An 18034-nucleotide genomic window follows, 5' to 3' on the forward strand; every position below is an offset into this window, starting at 1 on the left:
TTGTCACCCTTAACATGTAGAGAACTGAGAACCTAAGCCTTTGAAAAACTTAGACACAATACTAGATGCTAGATCAATGTATCCATGTCTTGTTCGACTTAAAACTGTTTGTCTTGTACACAATTCGAATGCCATGTCTTTAATGTGCTAGTATAGTTGTATCAATATATAAAACTCCACAAACAACCTTACCCTTACCCATTCACTTAATTCCAGAAGATTAAATTGATAACATTCAAAAGATTGATAAACGAACAATATACGAATAACCGACTTTTATTATAACATTAAAATGTAACTCAAAACTGATTACAATAACTTTGGTGATATCTAACACTAACTTGGTAGATATATTTATACTAGTTAACCAACTTGTCAACTACTTTAATTTATGTCCCGTTCATTTATATCCAACCACCTTATAGTCTCTTAAACTCATGCACTATAATGAGATACTTAGGCTCGACTCAGTTAGTTACCAACAAACATGAGGTTTTCGCCTTGATGGTTTTAAACATGAAATACGAATTCACACTCACGTAAGCACGTATGGAATGAAGGAAGTTGACAAAAACACCAACACATGAAATCACATGTGTAAACTAGCCCTTGATGTCAAGCAGCATATAGGATCGTATATTCGGATCCTTAACCATGTAGGGCTCAACTCTCAAGCATAAGAAAATTAATTATTCATTCATTGTTTGAGCTCCTTAATATTTTACGTTCAATATATTATATTAATTTGTTGTACAAAGAAAAGTATTTCTAAAAATTAAAATATTAAAATACCATAATTCATGAACAAGTAATTGTTCATTCATTTCTATTATTTTTCCCCAAAAGAAAGCAAAATATCGTACATTTGGATGATATAATTCTCATGACCAAATTTTTTATGTTCATTTTAATCATATTAACTAAATTGGAGAAATAATCACTAATTTGGTGGTATTAACTAGAGGTGGTAATTGGGTTGGGTTGGGTTGGGTTGGGTTGGGTTGGGTCATGGGTCGGAACGGGTTAGGGTTGAAACTGGTTAGGGTTGAAACAGGTTAGGGTCGAAATGGGTCACTTAAAAAAAGGGTTGTTTTGGTTCGGGTCGGAACGGGTTAGGGTAAACAGGTTCGGGTTATAACGAGTCAATGTATGAACGGGTCAAAACGGGTTTCGAGTCAGTTTTTTTTTACCAACGAATCAGCGCGTTTCCAACACGTTACAGCTCTTTTTAACAGCAAAAGCTCGTTTAAGCGGTTTTTCAGTTCGTTTCAGCACGTAACAGCTCGCTTAAGCGGTTTTTCAGTTCGTTTCAGCGCGTAACAGCTCGCTTAAGCGGTTTTTCAGTTCGTTTCAGCGCGTAACAGCTCGCTTAAGCGGTTTTTCAGTTCGTTTCAGCGCGTAACAGCTCGCTTAAGCGGTTTTTCAGTTCGTTTCAGCGCGTAACAGCTCGCTTAAGCGGTTTTTCAGTTCGTTTCATCGCGTAACAGCTCGATTAAGCGGTTTTTCAGTTCGTTTCAGCGCGTAACAGCTCGTTTAAGCGGTTTTTTCAGTTCGTTTCATCGCGTAACAGCTCGTTTAAGCGGTTTTTCAGTTCATTTCAGCGCGTAACAGCTCGTTTAAGCGGTTTTTCAGTTCGTTTCATCGCGTAACAGCTCGTTTAAGCGGTTTTTCAGTTCGTTTCAGCGCGTAACAGCTCGCTTAAGCGGTTTTTCAGTTCGTTTCAGCGCGTAACAGCTCGTTTAAGCGGTTTTCAGTTCGTTTCAGCGCGTAACAGCTCGTTTAAGCGGTTTTTCAGTTCGTTTCAGCGCGTAACAGCTCGGTTAAGCGGTTTTTTCAGTTCGTTTCAGCGCGTAACAGCTCGGTTAAGCGGTTTTTCAGTTCGTTTCAGCACGTAACAGCTCGCTTAAGCGGTTTTTCAGTTCGTTTCAGCACGTAACAGCTCGCTTAACAGGTTTTTCAGTTCGTTTCAGCGCGTAACAGCTCGTTTAAGCGGTTTTTCATCTCGTTTCAGCGCGTAACAACTCGTTTAAGCGGTTTTTCAGCTTGTTTCAGCACGTTTTGACTAATTTTGTAGCAATTCAACAATAAAAATCAGTAATTCTGCTCGTTTTTGTCCGTTTCATCAAGTTACACAACCAATACTTCAAACAAGGTAAACAATGACGACATTTCCTAACCAAAACATCATTTAAGTACTTTAAGATCACATATTTGCACAATGTCTTTATCCAAAATAACAATGATGACATTAAACAATTCAAAACAACTAGAAACCCTACTACAAGTTGCATTCTTGGTCAACACAAGTTGTTCCTCCATCTCGATCTCGTTTCATCTAAATATGTAAAAAAGGAAAGTTGTTGTATTAATAAACATATACAAATATAAAATTAAATTGCAAAGAGAATTCAGTTTTTAATACCTCTCGGCCAATCTAAAATTGCTACTATTATAACTCGGAATCAACGCTTCAATGTCTTCAGCAAGTTGTTCCTCCATCTCGATCTCGTTTTCATCTAAATATGTGAAAAATGAAAGGTGCTATATTAATAAAGATATTACATAAAATTTAGTTGCAAAAGAATGAACTTTTAATACCTTGTAAAACATCCAACCAATCTTGAGCGCATAGCAACGCCTCGACATTGGATGGTAGAAGTGAAGTTCGATACTTGCTCAAAACCCGACCTCCAATACTAAAAGATGATTCGGAAGCAACGGTAGTAATTGGGATGCTCAATAGATCACGAGCCATTAGAGCCACTTTTGGATACCTTCCTTGATTATCCTTCCAATACCGTAAAACATCAAGTGGTTGTTTTCTGTCTAGTAGAGGTTCATCTAAGTACAATGTTAACTGAGACTTTTCGTTAACATCATTTCTATATTGGCTTTCAAATGAGTCAAATCCCTCCAACTCGTCCAACGTGTTGTCACCAACATTTGAACTCTCGGGTCTTGAAGAATCGGGCATTGTCTCCGATTGAATATCATACTCCATAAATAGCTTATGAATGCCATCAACGATACTCTTCAATTTCGTTTTTCGCTCTTCAACTTTCATGTCAAGTTTTGAGAAACAATACTCAACAAGCTTAACCTTGTACCGTGGATCTAAAATAACCGCAAAAGATAACACCATACTATAACTTTCCCAATATTTATCAAACTTTTTTTTCATGTCTTTTGCCATGTTACTAATAACATCATCCGTATTGCGAATTGCTTCTTCAATATGCAATTGAATTTTCCACACTTGATAAAAATATAAGTTGGAAGTCGGATATAAGCTTCCAGAAAACAAAGTAGTGATATCATAGAAAGGTTTCAAAAATTTTGTGATTACTTCCACCCTTTCCCATTCCTCTTCTGATGGATTACTCTTAAAATTGGAATCAACTAGTGCTAACTGAGAATAAGCCCGACGATAAGCCAATGCACAATCAAGCACAAGATACGTAGAATTCCATCTCGTTACGATATCTTGACGAACATGTTTACTGCACCGTAATGAAAGTAATTCGATAAATTCTGCGAACTTACACTTCCTAGCAGCACTTCCTCTCACATACTTAACCGAATCTCGAACCTTTTCAATAGCTCCTTCAATTACTTTAATTCCAGCTTGAACAACAAGATTTAATACATGGGCAGAACAACACACATGAGTATAATCACCATCACACACTAATACGTTATTCAAACGCAAATGACTTTTCAAAGAAGATACTAAAACATCATTATACTTTGCATTATCTAGTGTTACTGTGAAAATCTTTTTCTCAATATCCCATTCTGCTAAAAAGTTGATCATGTGCTCTGCTATGATGAAACCAGTGTGTGGAGGAGGTATAAATCTAAAATTTAGTACCTTTTTTCTTAGAACCCAATCCTCATGAACATAATGAGCTGTCAATGCCATATATCCGTCCGTCGTGAGAGAAGTCCATAAGTCAGAAGTCAAACATAACCTACTAGTCATGCATTATAATTTATCTTTAAGAATCATCTTCTCCCGATCAAGATATGCGACTTTGCAGTGTTTCTTGTCATGTCTTTCACATCAGGATGTAAGAATTTATGCAAATCTCGTGTTCCCTCATGTTCAACATAACTAAAAGGGTAGTTATGTTTGATGATTGAAATTGCTATCTTCTCTTTATACATTTCTAGATCTAAAGGGGCGCGCTTTATTGGTGGACCTGGCTCATCAATATCAAAACACTTAGGGATATGTCGTTTTAAGTTCGATGTTCCCAAATTTGAACCAACCTTGTACTTCTGTCCACACGCTTTACAACTTACTTTCTTCATCCCATCAGGTTCAACCATTACGCAACCAAAGTAGTCCCAAACATAAGAACGTTTACTTGAATCATTTGAATTAACTTCATCATCTCATTCCTCACCTATACTATGTTGATCAAAACCAGTGTTGCTTGACATATTCGCCAAATATTCTTGAATCTTGACCTACCAAAAGTCGTGTAAAAAATATTAAAAAAAGTCAAACATAACATAATGCAAGTACAACAAATCCAACATTTCGGTTTTTGGTTCGGTTTTAGCCCAACAATTAATAAAAATTTAATTAAAGATATATACACCAAAAGATGATTAAAGATTTCCACTTTATATCAAGGTTGAACAATAACTTTGCAGGTTAATACAATCCATTGATCAACAGTATGTTAACATTCATTTTTGAACATATTAATCCAATTCAATGTTGTATAATAAGGAGGGGATCATACTTAAACTTATTAATGATTCTGCCAACTAATATGACCCGTCAATAATATTTATATTATTGATTGCAAATGAAGAATGCCATTCACACTAATGCAACACCAACATATACATAATCTAATTTGGGATTTGATAAATAACTCCTTGGTTGGAATATGGCAGACCGCAGACCAGTAGATATAATCATAATAATAATAATAATTAATAAGCATTAGATATATAACCTAGGGTTACCCGGAGAGGCGGAGATGAGATGAAGATGCTGACCGGAAGAATTTACCCACGGCGTTGGTGATTGGACGTCGAATGGCGGCGACGGCGGGGCTGACGGCGAGTGGTGATTGAATCTGCTGAGGCGGAGATGAACTGATGAAGTCACGAACCCATGGTTTTCACTGGAGATCTATTCCCTAACCCTAAACAACCCATTCTAATAAAACTATCAACCCAATTTGACCCGTCATTCTTAAACGATTTTTCATATTTAACCCATTTCAACCCTTACAATTAAATTACCCAACCCATTTCAACCCAAAAGGTTTTAAATTTAACCCAAACTGACCCAATTAAATGACTTTGGGTCAGAATTGCCCCCTCTAGTATTAACTATTATTAGAGATAATCACTCGGTTGGGGTGGATTAACTCTCAGACCTGACCTAAGAAAACCAATGAACCGACCTAGACCAACCCAAAACCAACCCGATATACTGACAATCGTTCCTCAGTCCTTTGGATTTTTATGCAATTTGGTTTCGGGCCGAGCCATCCCAAACCAAACAGTTACCCATCCAAACCCGTAAAGCTTATCTAAGCTCTCATGAAGGGAGATAACATGTTAAGATGCTCTAATCTTTTTGAAAAAGACATTTAGTCCCAGAAGATATTCGGTAAGAGTTCAAAATACAAAAATGAAACATTTAAAACCTATATCATTCTCTCCTAACACCGATTACCGGTTAACCAACATGATATGTAATGATCAGGTTTCTACACATCACAGCTCGCTGTTATCAGTCTCTTCTGCACCTGTTCCTTTCCCATTAACCGCAACTAACTCGGTATCAAAGATAAGCGTGGCCCCACCTGTTTAATCAAAGATAACATAGTACCAAACATTAAATAATATTTGCACAACAAAAACATGAAAAATACAAAAAAGAAGCAAACATTACCTGGGATAGTAGGCGGTGATCCCTGCTCTCCATAACCCATCTTTGCAGGTATCTTCAACTTACGCTTCTCACCAACACACATTCCCAGTAGCCCCTGATCCCATCCTGAAACATTAATTCATCAAAACCACAATAATTAATCAATATGTTATTACTTATAGATAACTGTATAACACAAAGTATGAATTAAAGGCGGTTGGTTTCATTATTTCATACCTTTAATCACCTGACCAGTACCAAGCTCGAACTCAATAGGGTCGCCCCTTTCAAAGCTGGAATCGAAAACAGTTCCATCAGTAAGTTTTCCCTGCAAAACGAGTGACCACAAAAGTGTTTTCAGCGAAAAATATCACATCAAGAAAATGTTTACTATGCATCATTGTAAAAATGTAAACCATATAACATGAGCATACTATTGACCCTGTTGTTTTAAATGTTCAATCAAAGTATCAATCTTTAAGCAACTTCATTGTATATAAATCTCGTAATCTTCATATCATGTACAAGTTCATTATTATTGACACAATTGAGATGGTTTAACATCAAATATATATCTAATCAGTAAACTAGTAAAGCATCGGCATATAATAGTAAACTGAGAAAGGGAAATGAGATGTGAAATAAATATGTATGTTCTCACCCGGTAATGAACTTTAACCCTATCACCTTTGTGTGCTTGAATTTCACAAGATGCTGGTTTGTGCTGCAACAACAAAAGCTCGTTAAAGCCATAAATATAATACAACAAGCAAGATCAAATTAACACCAATAGTTTGTAAAATACAATTCCAACACGGATCAAATCAAACCATAACTAACTAACAGAAAACATTACATGAGCCAAAACACAGATCCTCTTAAGTTATAAACAAGTAGTTTACACAACGAACATGTACAGTCACAATAAGCACCGACACTTACTTAACCGACACCAATCTCTAAACGGCGTCAAATCCAAATCCAAAATCGAAAAATGACGAAATTCAGACCTCCTATATCAAAATATCGGGGAAACAGAAGCTCACGTGACGATAAATTATACGTAATTGTTAACGGGCCTGCTACTGAACTACAGTGATAACAATAAGGCAACAAGTCATAAACAGCCGGAATTTTACCTTTAACAAATTAATAACTAGTTTTCGACATACTAATCCAACAACAGATCCAATCAAACCCTAACTAAAAGAAAACAATTCATGCACCTAAAATACATATCACAATAATCACTAATGCTAACCTAAGTAATGCCAATCTCTAAACGGCATCGAATCCGGAATCCGAAATCGAAAAACTATAAAAATATGACCTCTAATATAAAAAACTGTAACAATTAGGGATCAGACAACAACAAATTATGCGCAATTGTTAACTAACCTGCTTATAAAATACAGTAGTAGTAATAATAATAATAATAATAACAATAATAATAATCTGTAAGCAGCCGGAATTATACCTTAACGCCGATCTGTAACTCCGTAACATCACTGGCTTTCTTCGCCGAAACTGTTTAATTAAACAAATAAGATCAAATCGTTATTTAATATTTACACAATCAAACGGGTAACACGTGTTTCTAGTGATTTAAAACTTATAAACAAATAATAGAGGTTTAAATTATGAGTTCATGTTACCAAATGTGGCGGCAATTAGAAGAATCAACAGAGAGAATCCTTTCATTGCTGCAGAGAGATTTGCCATTTTTGCACGCTTCGAGCTTCTGAGATCACTTGCTTGCACTAGGTTTTGTAAGACCAGTGACGAGGCTTGGCCAATAATATACCGCCACGTCATAGAAAATAAACGTCAAAATAATTTACGGTAAGTACATCGTGAAGCCCCTGTATTTCAGTTTTGTAACATCTTGAGTCCTTGAGCTTCTACATATGACAATTTTGCGTCATACAACTTTCACATTTTTTTAACGGCAAACGAATTGGGATGTACTCGTCTTTTGATTTAGGGGAAACTCTCACCTAAGGCCAACATCCATAAACACTCTCCTGAAGGCAAGATAGTTGGTGAGATATAATTCGTACAGTTCAAGGATCCAATTAGTGAACGTTACATACTAGCCTAGTCTTCCATCATCACTTGGTGCCTTTGAAATTAAATGATGAGGCGGGAATCAAATATAAGCCACATAGAATAGTAAGTCTCTTTCTTACCACTTTCAGAACTAACTAACTAGTTTGTTGTTTTAATAGATTAATATTATACCTTCATTGCAAATTTGCAATCACGATATCAACTTTTTTCAAGTCATCTTTTTTGAAAATTATAATTTAGTTGTCTTTTATTACTTATTCAAAATTTAGATTCTGAGTATATCTTTTTCTTGTTTAGTACAATCAAGACTATTAGACTACATGTAGTGGGGCGTGGGCTACGATGAAAAGGTTTTGGAACACCGCCCCCCCCCCCCTCGGGCGATTTTTGGGCGAAAAGGGGCCGGGCGGAGAGTTGTTGTCGCCCATAATTGTTTAAAAATAATAATATTTAATAATTTGACCGTTGTCAAACGGTCAATAATAAAAAAAATCAATTAAATCAATATATTTATATATCTATATAAACATACATCTTCTTCTCCATTTCATATCCATTTCATATTCTTCTTCTCCATTGCATATCTATATAAACATACACTTTCTTCAAAAATCTAGCAAAATGAATCCTAGAAACAACCCAAACCAACCGACCTCCGTGGAACTCACCGCTACCATGAGAGAAATCATCAAAAAACATGAGAAGTGTGCCGAGGAACTCAACGATGCCATGAGAGAAACCAACAAACAACACGAAAAGATTGTCGCTATGTAGAAATTGCGGGAAATGAGTAAAGAATACGAATCCCTCAAAGCGGTCGGGTTACACGAAGAGGCCGCATTATTGCAATGACAACGAATTGAAAAAATGCGCGAATATTATGGATATTAGTATTTTTTTTTTGTAGTTATGTATTTTTTTAATTTTTAGTTATGTATTTTTTTTAGTTATGTATTTTTTTGTATTTCTTTTTAATTTTTAGTTATGTATTTTTTTTGTATTTTTTTTAATTTTAATGCATTTTTATTTAATTATTTAAATAAATTGGTTTTTATTTGTTTAGGTTAATTATAAAAATAAAATAATAAAAAAAGATAATGTGAACCCAGTTTGTAGCCCTTACACCATTACACCCCAAAAACAAATTCACACCCCTTGTTGACTGGGCGCCACATGTCACAGTCCACCCCATTTGTAGCCCTACATTACGCATAGCCTTTAGATTCTTGTTTAATAAGTTGATTTATGTTTAACAAAACATAATTATAATTATAAGCATAAAGCTTGTCTATCAAACATTTCAGTTTGGGTAATTTGATAATGATCAACTATTCTTGAGTCATTTGAGTAAAGCCGTGAAACCGGTATCAATACTAATCGAAGCCCTACTCTATAAACATTTAAAAGTCTTTATGAATTTTGATAGTTTTAGGATATGACATCTTTGAGTTTGTTTTTTCTTGAAATACCTTTTCAAGAAAATTATAAAACAGAACATGTGAACAAACTGAATTTCTTATTTATTTTTTTTATAGTTTTCCTTCCCTTTCCTTATACCAAATTTGGTAATAAACTATGAATCATATAGATATTGATTTAAAGTATACTTTATCTTTAATAACGTTTTAGATTTATTAGTTTTTGCCAGCTTATTATACTTTATTCTCGTCGCAAAATAAAACTTAAATTACACTAGACCGGAAATCATGTAGGTAACTTAGCATGTTACTTGTGTATGCTTGGTCTTCAAGAACAACACTTTTATTGCTCTCGGTTGTTTTATTCGTTACATTCGTGGCACCATATATCACTTACCATCTCATATCATTTTTAGGCACCATATAGAAAGCTTTCGTGATAATCGCCAATTTGATTATAATCATTGTGTGTTTTTTAGATAACTCGTTATATTGGATTCAGTTGCAGAACTTGAACATTGACATTGGGTGAGCCAAAAATCTTTAAAAAATAAATATTTATAAGCAAACCCTGAGAGTTTTTTCATCAAATAATGACAATAAATCTCAAAAACATATGGCCAAAATTTGTTCACTGATATGCTCCATTGTATGGATCGATTGGAAATGATAGTAGCATAAGAGAGAACTAAGATTTTCGTTCTTATGGTTTGTTCAAATTTACTATTTCAGTACAAAAGATTAAAATTTGTTATTTATGTCCCTAAATTTTCATTTTCGTTGTAGTTTTCATCATTATTGTTAACATATTTTGACTGAATTAACATATGTGAACAAAACATACGGACGTAAATTGCAACGAAAATGAAACTCTAAAGACGAAAATAGCATTATTTAAACCTTTGTATTGAAATAGCAAACTTGATCAAATCACAAAGACAAAAATATAGTTCTCTCTAGCCTTCTTAAAAAAATAAAAATAAGAAGCTATCTTATTTTTATTGCTCACCCCTTACGGCCTCACGCAATCACGCCAACATGACCTGGGCTTCCATGGTTTGCATGGATTGTGTGGATAATTAAATGTATCTAATCTATAATTTATCATTCGTTAGCTATCTGCCTATCTATATCAATTGAGTTTTTTATATAACTAGTTTTTAGACCCGCCAGTTAAGATGTGTAATGTTTCAACTAGTTTTACATTACTATAAAACCCACAAAATTAATTCACTTTGAATCTAAATCTATTGGAAAAACAAAATGCAAAAATACATTCAATTTGAATCTAAATCTATTATAAAAACAAAATGCATTACCAAAACAACAATTGACTTGTTTCTTCCTTTGCCAAGCCTTCTTTCAAAGAGGAGACATTAGTTTGAAACTTTGAAATAGAAGCATTGAGGTCTCCTTGCTTATTTTCATTGCAGCCTGTGTAAACATATACAACTGATTATTAACTTAAAATAAGTACTTGTATATTATGTACCATTCTTTAGCATCTAGTAAAACAGTACAAACCTGTTTCCATGTTTTTTGTTCCCTATAAATCAAGCATCTCACTCGACTCATCTTACTCCTACCTAAGCGATGTCTTTAGAAAAATAGCTCAAAACAAGCCAAACTCGTTTACACCCCTAACTTGAAGACAAAGGTGCACAAAATACCCGGTTCTAGACTTTACCCGAAACCTGTTCCTACACATAACCAACCCGCATGTACGACTTAATACTGGGTTTCTCCCCAAACTTTACCAGGAACTGTACCCGACCCGGACTCGCTAGAACCGGTTCCACATTTTCCGATCAAAAACCGACCCGACCTGGAAGCCTGAAAAAAAGCCCAGAAAACCCAGTAAAATATCCGACCATACCCAGAACCGATTCCTACTCGACCCGGTTTTCGGTTCTTAAAATTACCCTTGAAGCAGGTCTTTCTTAGACTGGTCGCTATGGGGCGCCCATGGCTGAGGTGGCGGGCGCCGTTGGGCGCGGTCCAACCAAGGGCGCGGTGGTGCCCAGCAAGCCAACGACCGGCGCTGATGGAGAAAATAAGGTGGGCCCCCCTCCAACGGCTTTCATCTCATATTTGAAATGTGGCTCGTCACTGGTGGCTTCTTTCTTCTTGTCGGGTTTGTTGGAGAAAATAAACCGGAGATGGTCGGAGGTCGGAGGTCCAGACAAAACCCTTTTCATCTCAGATTTGCTTCCTTTTCTTGACGAGATTGAGATGGTCGGAGGTCTTTGTTTTGACAGAGGATGAGGTTGGGTTGTTGAGTTTGATATATAGGGTTTAGGTGTTTGGTGTTTTGGCAGAGGATGGTTTGGGTGTTTAATTTTATAAAAAAAATTAAAAAAATTAAAGGGGCTTCGAAGCCCCCGCACACCATAGAGGGGCATCTTTAGGGTCTTTAGGGTGGGGCTTTGAAGCCCCCAGTGCACACGTAGCGCTGACGTGACACTGGAAAGGGCTTTGAAGCCCCTCATCATAATGACCAGTCTTATGGCCCAATTATCCCGACGAAGCCCACTCTGATTAACGTTCAATAATATCATCATATTCCGTCTTTCCAGTTGGCGCCAATTTCCTCCACCGTCTTCTATGAATCATCATTCCGCCGACCAAATGCATGTTGATATTCACCACAACCACACTCCGTACACTACCCATCAAACCCCACCACTTACTCCCACTCATCTCACACTTCACTCACTTCACCCACAAACCCTTAAACCCAATTAACCAAATCTCAACCCTTATAAACACAAACCCAAATTGGCACCTAAACCCACACCTCAAATCACTCACTTCTCACCTAAGCCCAGAATCCGCCTGCAAAATCATCTCACTTAATCACACCGACACCCAACTCTGCTTCCGGTTTTTCAAATGGGTATCAATACACTCCACTTATTGCTATACTTTAACCAGTAGAATCCATTTATTAAAATTATTATTGCATTGTAATCTTTTTGGGGTTTTACACAAGGCGATCGTTGTCGTTCTTAAAGACGGGTGTTCTTCGGTTAACGACGCCTTGCGGGTGGTTAATGTTGTTAATCAGATGAGGGATTATGGATTTGGGATTGGGTATCCGTGTTATAGTGTTCTCTTGATGTGCTTAAGTAAGCTGCAAATGGGTTTATCGGCTTTTTCGGTTTATACGCGAATGGTGGACGACGGGTTCGAATTGGGGGTTATTGATTATGCAACGATGGTGAATGCTTTGTGTAAGAACGGGTTTGTGCGAGCTGCGGAGACGTTCGTTTCACGCGTAGTGAAGGTTGGGTTTGACGTTGATGTTCGGATTTTGACGTCGTTGGTTTTGGGTTATTGTAGGATTGGGGATGTTGAACGCGCCCGCCAGGTGTTTGATGAAATGTCTAGACCAGACGGGTGTGGTGCGAATGAGGTGACTTTCACGGTTTTGATTCACGGGCTGTGTGAGGCCGGTAAGGTGACGGAAGCGTATGAATTAAAGGAGCGAATGGGTGTTAAAGGATGCAGACCGACTACACGGACGTACACGGTTCTTATTAAAGCGGTTTGTGATATGGGATTGACTGACAAGGCTATGTGTTTACTTGATGAGATGGTTGATAACGGAAGTGAGCCGAATACTCATACTTTTACGATATTAATTGATGCGTTATGTCGGGAAGGTAAAATAAACGAGGCGAATGGGATGTTTAGGAAAATGATTAAAGATGGATTGACTCCAAACACGGTTACTTTCAATGCGCTTATTAACGGTTACTGTAAACAAGAAATGGTTGTTTGCGCGTTTGAGCTTCTTTCCATGATGGAAAAGAGTAACTGTAAGCCGAATATACGCACCTATAACGAACTTATTGAAGGATTATGTAGAATCGGTAAGCCTTATAAAGCCATGATATTATTAAGAAAGATGATTGACAACGACTTGTGGCCTGAGAGATTAACGTATAACATATTGATTGATGGGTTTTGTAAAGAAGGCCAGATTAATATCGGTTTTAGGTTACTAAAGTTAGTTGATTCAATGCACTTTGTTTCCGATCAATTTGCTTACACAACGGTTATTGATTGGCTTTGTAAAGAAGGCAATTTGGATCAAGCGAATGGACTTTTGGGGTTAATGTTTAAGAAGGGAATACATCCCGATGAAGTGACGGTTACTTCTCTTATCGATGGGTATTGCAAGAATGGTAGAATAGAAGATGCAGTTACGGTTCTTGATACAATCGTCGGGTCAAAGACTCTTACTTTGACCGGTCCTCATGTATTCAACTCACTGATCGATGCTTTCATAAAATGTACGAAATTTGGTCTTGCAAATGCAATGTTGGGAAAGATGTTAAAAGGCTGTGTAACACCTTCTGTGGTGACTTACACTATTTTAATCGAAGGGTTTTGCGAAACGGGTGATATTAATCAATCTTTAGAAGTTTTTGAGTTAATGAAACGTTGTAATTGCGCTCCAAATGTGTACACTTTCACAGTTTTGGTTAACGGGTTTTGCCAGACGGGTAGATTCGAGGAGTCTTTGAAGCTTTATAAAATAATGCGTGATTCGGGTGTGCCTCCAAATGTTGTTACTTACACTATATTAATTAAGGCGTATGTTAAATCCGGTGATTTGGAACGTGGGTTTAAAATTTTAAATGATATGATGAAAAACAAGTGTCGACCGAACTTTGAAACGTTTTCAGCGTTGCTTGAAGGGTTAGTTGTGTTTAAAAATGTTAAAGATGGTTCGTTAACCGTGCTTAAAAAATTGGGTTCTAGTCATATTGTTGAGTTTCTTCAAAAAGCCAAGAAATTTGGTGTTGCGGATTCGGATGTTTATAGTTTCTTGATTATGGGTTTGTATAAAGTGGGAAGAGTAGTTGAAGGTGATGAATTGGTTCAAGAAATGGTGAAAAATGGTTACTTTCCGGATATTATCGCGTGTTCTTACATCATGGAATACTTGTGTAAACAAGGGAAGTATGATGATTGTGTAGTGTGGATGAAACTTATGTTTGATCATGGGTTGATGCCATCTTTTAGGTTATATTGTTGTTTAGTTCAAGGCTTTCAAAAGGAAGGAAGGAGTGTTGAATTGCAAGATTTGATATATGATTATTTGAGTAAAGTTGGTGTTGAGGATAGAGATGGAATGTCAACAACATACATGGATTTTTTGGTGAATTGTGATGAACATGATGAATGTTTTGAGGTTTTGAGAGAGATTGAGAAACTTAGTGATCAAGAGAGACCAGTTATTTAGCTTGATTTAAAGATTGTAATTAGTGTTTGATATCTCCATCATGATCTTATTGGTCTATGTTCTTGTGAATTAATGTAGTTTAGTTATTAATGGTCATCTTACACTTTTTTTTAGTCTAAAACTCTAAATAGTATGTTATGTGATAGTTCGTTTTCTAGTCCAATGACGTAGAGGTGATATTTAAGTCTTGAGATCTTGTGGTCTCATGTTTGAAACCCGACTTAAGACGGTTTTCCGTAGTTGTAGATTTCTTCCTTGATGTTTTTGAGTGAGTTAGACCCGGAGCGTCAAAATCAATATGGACGATTGACATCCTGTCTCTGAAAGACTAGTCCAAACGTTATTACTACTATATATAATTAGAAAGTTTGGTGCCGCAAGTGGCCTATTGGGCCACTTGACGACACCGTATTAGCCGGTAAATTTGTGAAAGAAACCAACCAAGTTCGCGCAAACTCGTGACCTTATTTAAAGCCCATGACCGACAACGCTACCGACCCCCCCCCCCTATATTGGTCGTTGGTCCAACTCAAGTTTAATATTTTTTCGTTTTTTAGTTCTGGTACCGTAGGTACATAATCATAACCGACTGAATTCGTGTCAAGTTATCGCTCAATGCCCAGGACCGATAACACTTGGGTTTAACCACCGACCGGGTTTGCCAACCAAATAACATCGTCTTAAATATTGTGTTTTCTTATATGTTAATGTTTTTATATGTTAATTTGACGAACTAATTTTTAGATATTTAACCCGCATGTTTTACCAATGGTGTATATCGTAACGTACGCAGCCAGCACCGACCGAATTCGTGTCAACTAATCGTCGTAACGCTTGGGTATTACCAACGTCGGGGTTTCAAAACTGGGTTTTTGCCAGCTGCCCCGGCGTAACGCGCCGGGTAGAAAAACTAGTTATAAAAATAATTATGTTATGTGTATGTCGTATCAGATTTTAAATGCCATCTAAACTGTATATACCAAACCATGAATAATTAAGTCTTTGAGTATGTATAGATATACATACATACAGTTTTCAATATTTAACTACTTTATTTTACTTTTATAATTAATTTTGAGCATATTTTGTTCTACTAACTTTTAAGATACACAGTTTTATAAAATTTCTAGTATATTGTTGCGAAACATGTCTACTTTATATTTAGATCTTCATGTATACATTTTTTTTCTCAAAACCGGGTTGTATTCTTTTTTTTATTTCTTAAAATTTTAAAACTGAGTTGTAAATAGTAATATGCCCGACACTCCATAAAACCTGACACTTCATAAAACCTGACACTTCATGTATACGACCCTCTCCCCGATGTAGGTCCCCCCGGGGACGTCGCCGATCGATACGAGATCCGCACGAGGTCTAGGAGTGCGGAATCCTCCTAGACTTGTTAATGGTGTACAAGATAAAGAACACAAACACGTACACGAACAAATACACGAACAAATACACGAACAAATACTAGAACGGGATAAACAAATCTGCAGATTCTTATATAATATTCAAAACACGTTACATACCGTAACATAAACAGAAACACGTCCGACCCGAGGTGAGCTCTACCTCGGGGCGTCTCTCACGACACTTCCTCTCTTTTACTCTCTAGACAAATAAACTGTAACACACAATACACTAATTTTTGAATACAAAACCTAAACAAGACACACATATATATAGACAAAACATCTTCTCGGGCTTGGGCTTGGGCCAGTAGGCGAAGTTGTTCATAACTTCGCCTATGGCGAAGTTGTGATAACTTTGCCTAAGGCAGAAGTTGTTACAACTTCGCCGTTGGCGAAGTTGTTCTAACTTCGCCTAAGGCGAAGTTGTGCTAACTTCGCCTGTGGCGTTCCGCTGGTCTGAATTGCATAGCGACGGTCACAAAATGCACCAACAGTCTCCCCTTTGACCGTTGCTCTCAATTCTAACAAACACAAAAGATCATCTGTTACAAAACATGCACCAACAGACTCCCTCTTAACTGATGATCTTCTGTTTGCTCTTCAACCAGCCGTGTCCGAAACTGTCATGTAGCTTCACAAATCTACCAATCACCCAGCGTCTTCCATATCAGATCTCCCCTTCAGTGTAAGCTTCTCCGACTATAGCGATTGAGGTCTTTGAAATGCATGCATCCTCGTGCCAATAGATCATCTCAACCAATCACGTGAGTCCATCTGACTTCACCAACACGTGAAGTTGGGCTTCCTCCACAACTTCACCAACTCGTCGGCATACGATAAGGTTTAATCTTCAACTACTCAACATCAAGTGATCAATTTCATCACAAAACCACCTTGACAGAATCTAACACATGACCATTAATTCATCCGAAGCATCTTCAATCACCAGGGATAACGATCAAGAACATAAACACTTTAGTTCCCGATTACATCCAACTTGTTCCAGAATTTTCACTCTAATAAATAAGCATCACGTTTCAGGATCCAATTCTCGAACGCCTTGAAAATAACATAAATAATATGCTCTGACCGCCATCCAGTAATGACAAAAACCTTCAGTTGAATTTGACTTTCTTCAATTGGTCAACCTCGAACAACAACAATTTCATTGCCCACAAACACCCGAATATGTGTCAATATCCAGTTTCAAACAATATCCCATTCACAACCTCAACTCCAAATCCAGAGTTGACACGTATTTGTTCACACGTAAGACCAAGAGATAACAAGATCACTCGTTGACGGAACAACATCTCTGGTCTCACAATAATCGTGTACACCTGGCCATACAGACGAAAACTCCAAACAATTTTTTTTTTTAACTTCACCTGGCTGCTAACTTCGCCTGGCTGCTAACTTCGCCTGGCCATAACTTCGCCTGGCTGCTAACTTCGCCTGTTCATAACTTCGCCTGGCTATAACTTCGCCGAGAAGTCAACTTCGCCTAAAGTCAACTTCGCCTGTTCATAACTTCGCCAGACCTTATATCTTCGCTGAAACCCTACGAACAGTGACGGCAACTTCGCCTGATGAACAATAACTTCGCCTACGGCGCTGTTCGGCCAGAAACGCACAGAAACGTGCCAGAAACACCAAAACGCAGATCTCGAACCATAGCATAAGAGCCTAAGGCTCTGATACCACTTGTAGGTCCCCCCGGGGACGTCGCCGATCGATACGAGATCCGCACGAGGTCTAGGAGTGCGGAATCCTCCTAGACTCGTTAATGGTGTACAAGATAAAGAACACAAACACGTACACGAACAAATACACGAACAAATACACGACCAAATACTAGAATGGGATAAACAAATCTGCAGATTCTTATATAATATTCAAAACACGTTACATACAGTAACATAAACAGAAACACGTCCGACCCGAGGTGAGCTCTACCTCGGGTCGTCTCTCACGA

The 18034-nt window shown here is 37.2% G+C and overlaps 2 protein-coding genes and 1 pseudogene across 3 annotated transcripts; 1 reads left to right on the forward strand and 2 right to left on the reverse strand.

The window, feature by feature from the left end:
* Positions 1-2331: 2331 nt before the first annotated feature.
* On the reverse strand, positions 2332-5136 carry LOC143542286 (zinc finger BED domain-containing protein RICESLEEPER 2-like; annotated as a pseudogene). Its single transcript, XR_013136875.1, has 4 exons — positions 5133-5136; positions 2599-4397; positions 2423-2516; positions 2332-2335 (listed from the first exon to the last, which is right to left on the reverse strand). The product of XR_013136875.1 is annotated as a zinc finger BED domain-containing protein RICESLEEPER 2-like (transcript).
* Positions 5137-5581: 445 nt separating this feature from the next.
* Positions 5582-7737, reverse strand: LOC143542304 (FK506-binding protein 2-like). The gene is made up of 6 exons (XM_077034920.1): positions 7558-7737; positions 7380-7429; positions 6564-6626; positions 6140-6230; positions 5924-6028; positions 5582-5834 (listed from the first exon to the last, which is right to left on the reverse strand). Exons 1-6 carry the CDS (start codon positions 7715-7717, stop codon positions 5746-5748), a joined length of 558 nt encoding a protein of 185 aa, XP_076891035.1. The 5' UTR covers positions 7718-7737; the 3' UTR covers positions 5582-5745.
* Positions 7738-12019: 4282 nt separating this feature from the next.
* LOC143542305 (uncharacterized) lies at positions 12020-14996 on the forward strand. Its single transcript, XM_077034921.1, has one exon. It carries the CDS (start codon positions 12023-12025, stop codon positions 14642-14644), a length of 2622 nt encoding a protein of 873 aa, XP_076891036.1. The 5' UTR covers positions 12020-12022; the 3' UTR covers positions 14645-14996.
* Positions 14997-18034: the final 3038 nt, after the last annotated feature.

This window comes from Bidens hawaiensis, unplaced genomic scaffold, assembly GCF_021521415.1.
Source record: "Bidens hawaiensis isolate Kalapana, Puna unplaced genomic scaffold, B.hawaiensis_p1.1 tig00012815_1, whole genome shotgun sequence".
Lineage (NCBI taxonomy): Eukaryota > Viridiplantae > Streptophyta > Magnoliopsida > Asterales > Asteraceae > Bidens > Bidens hawaiensis.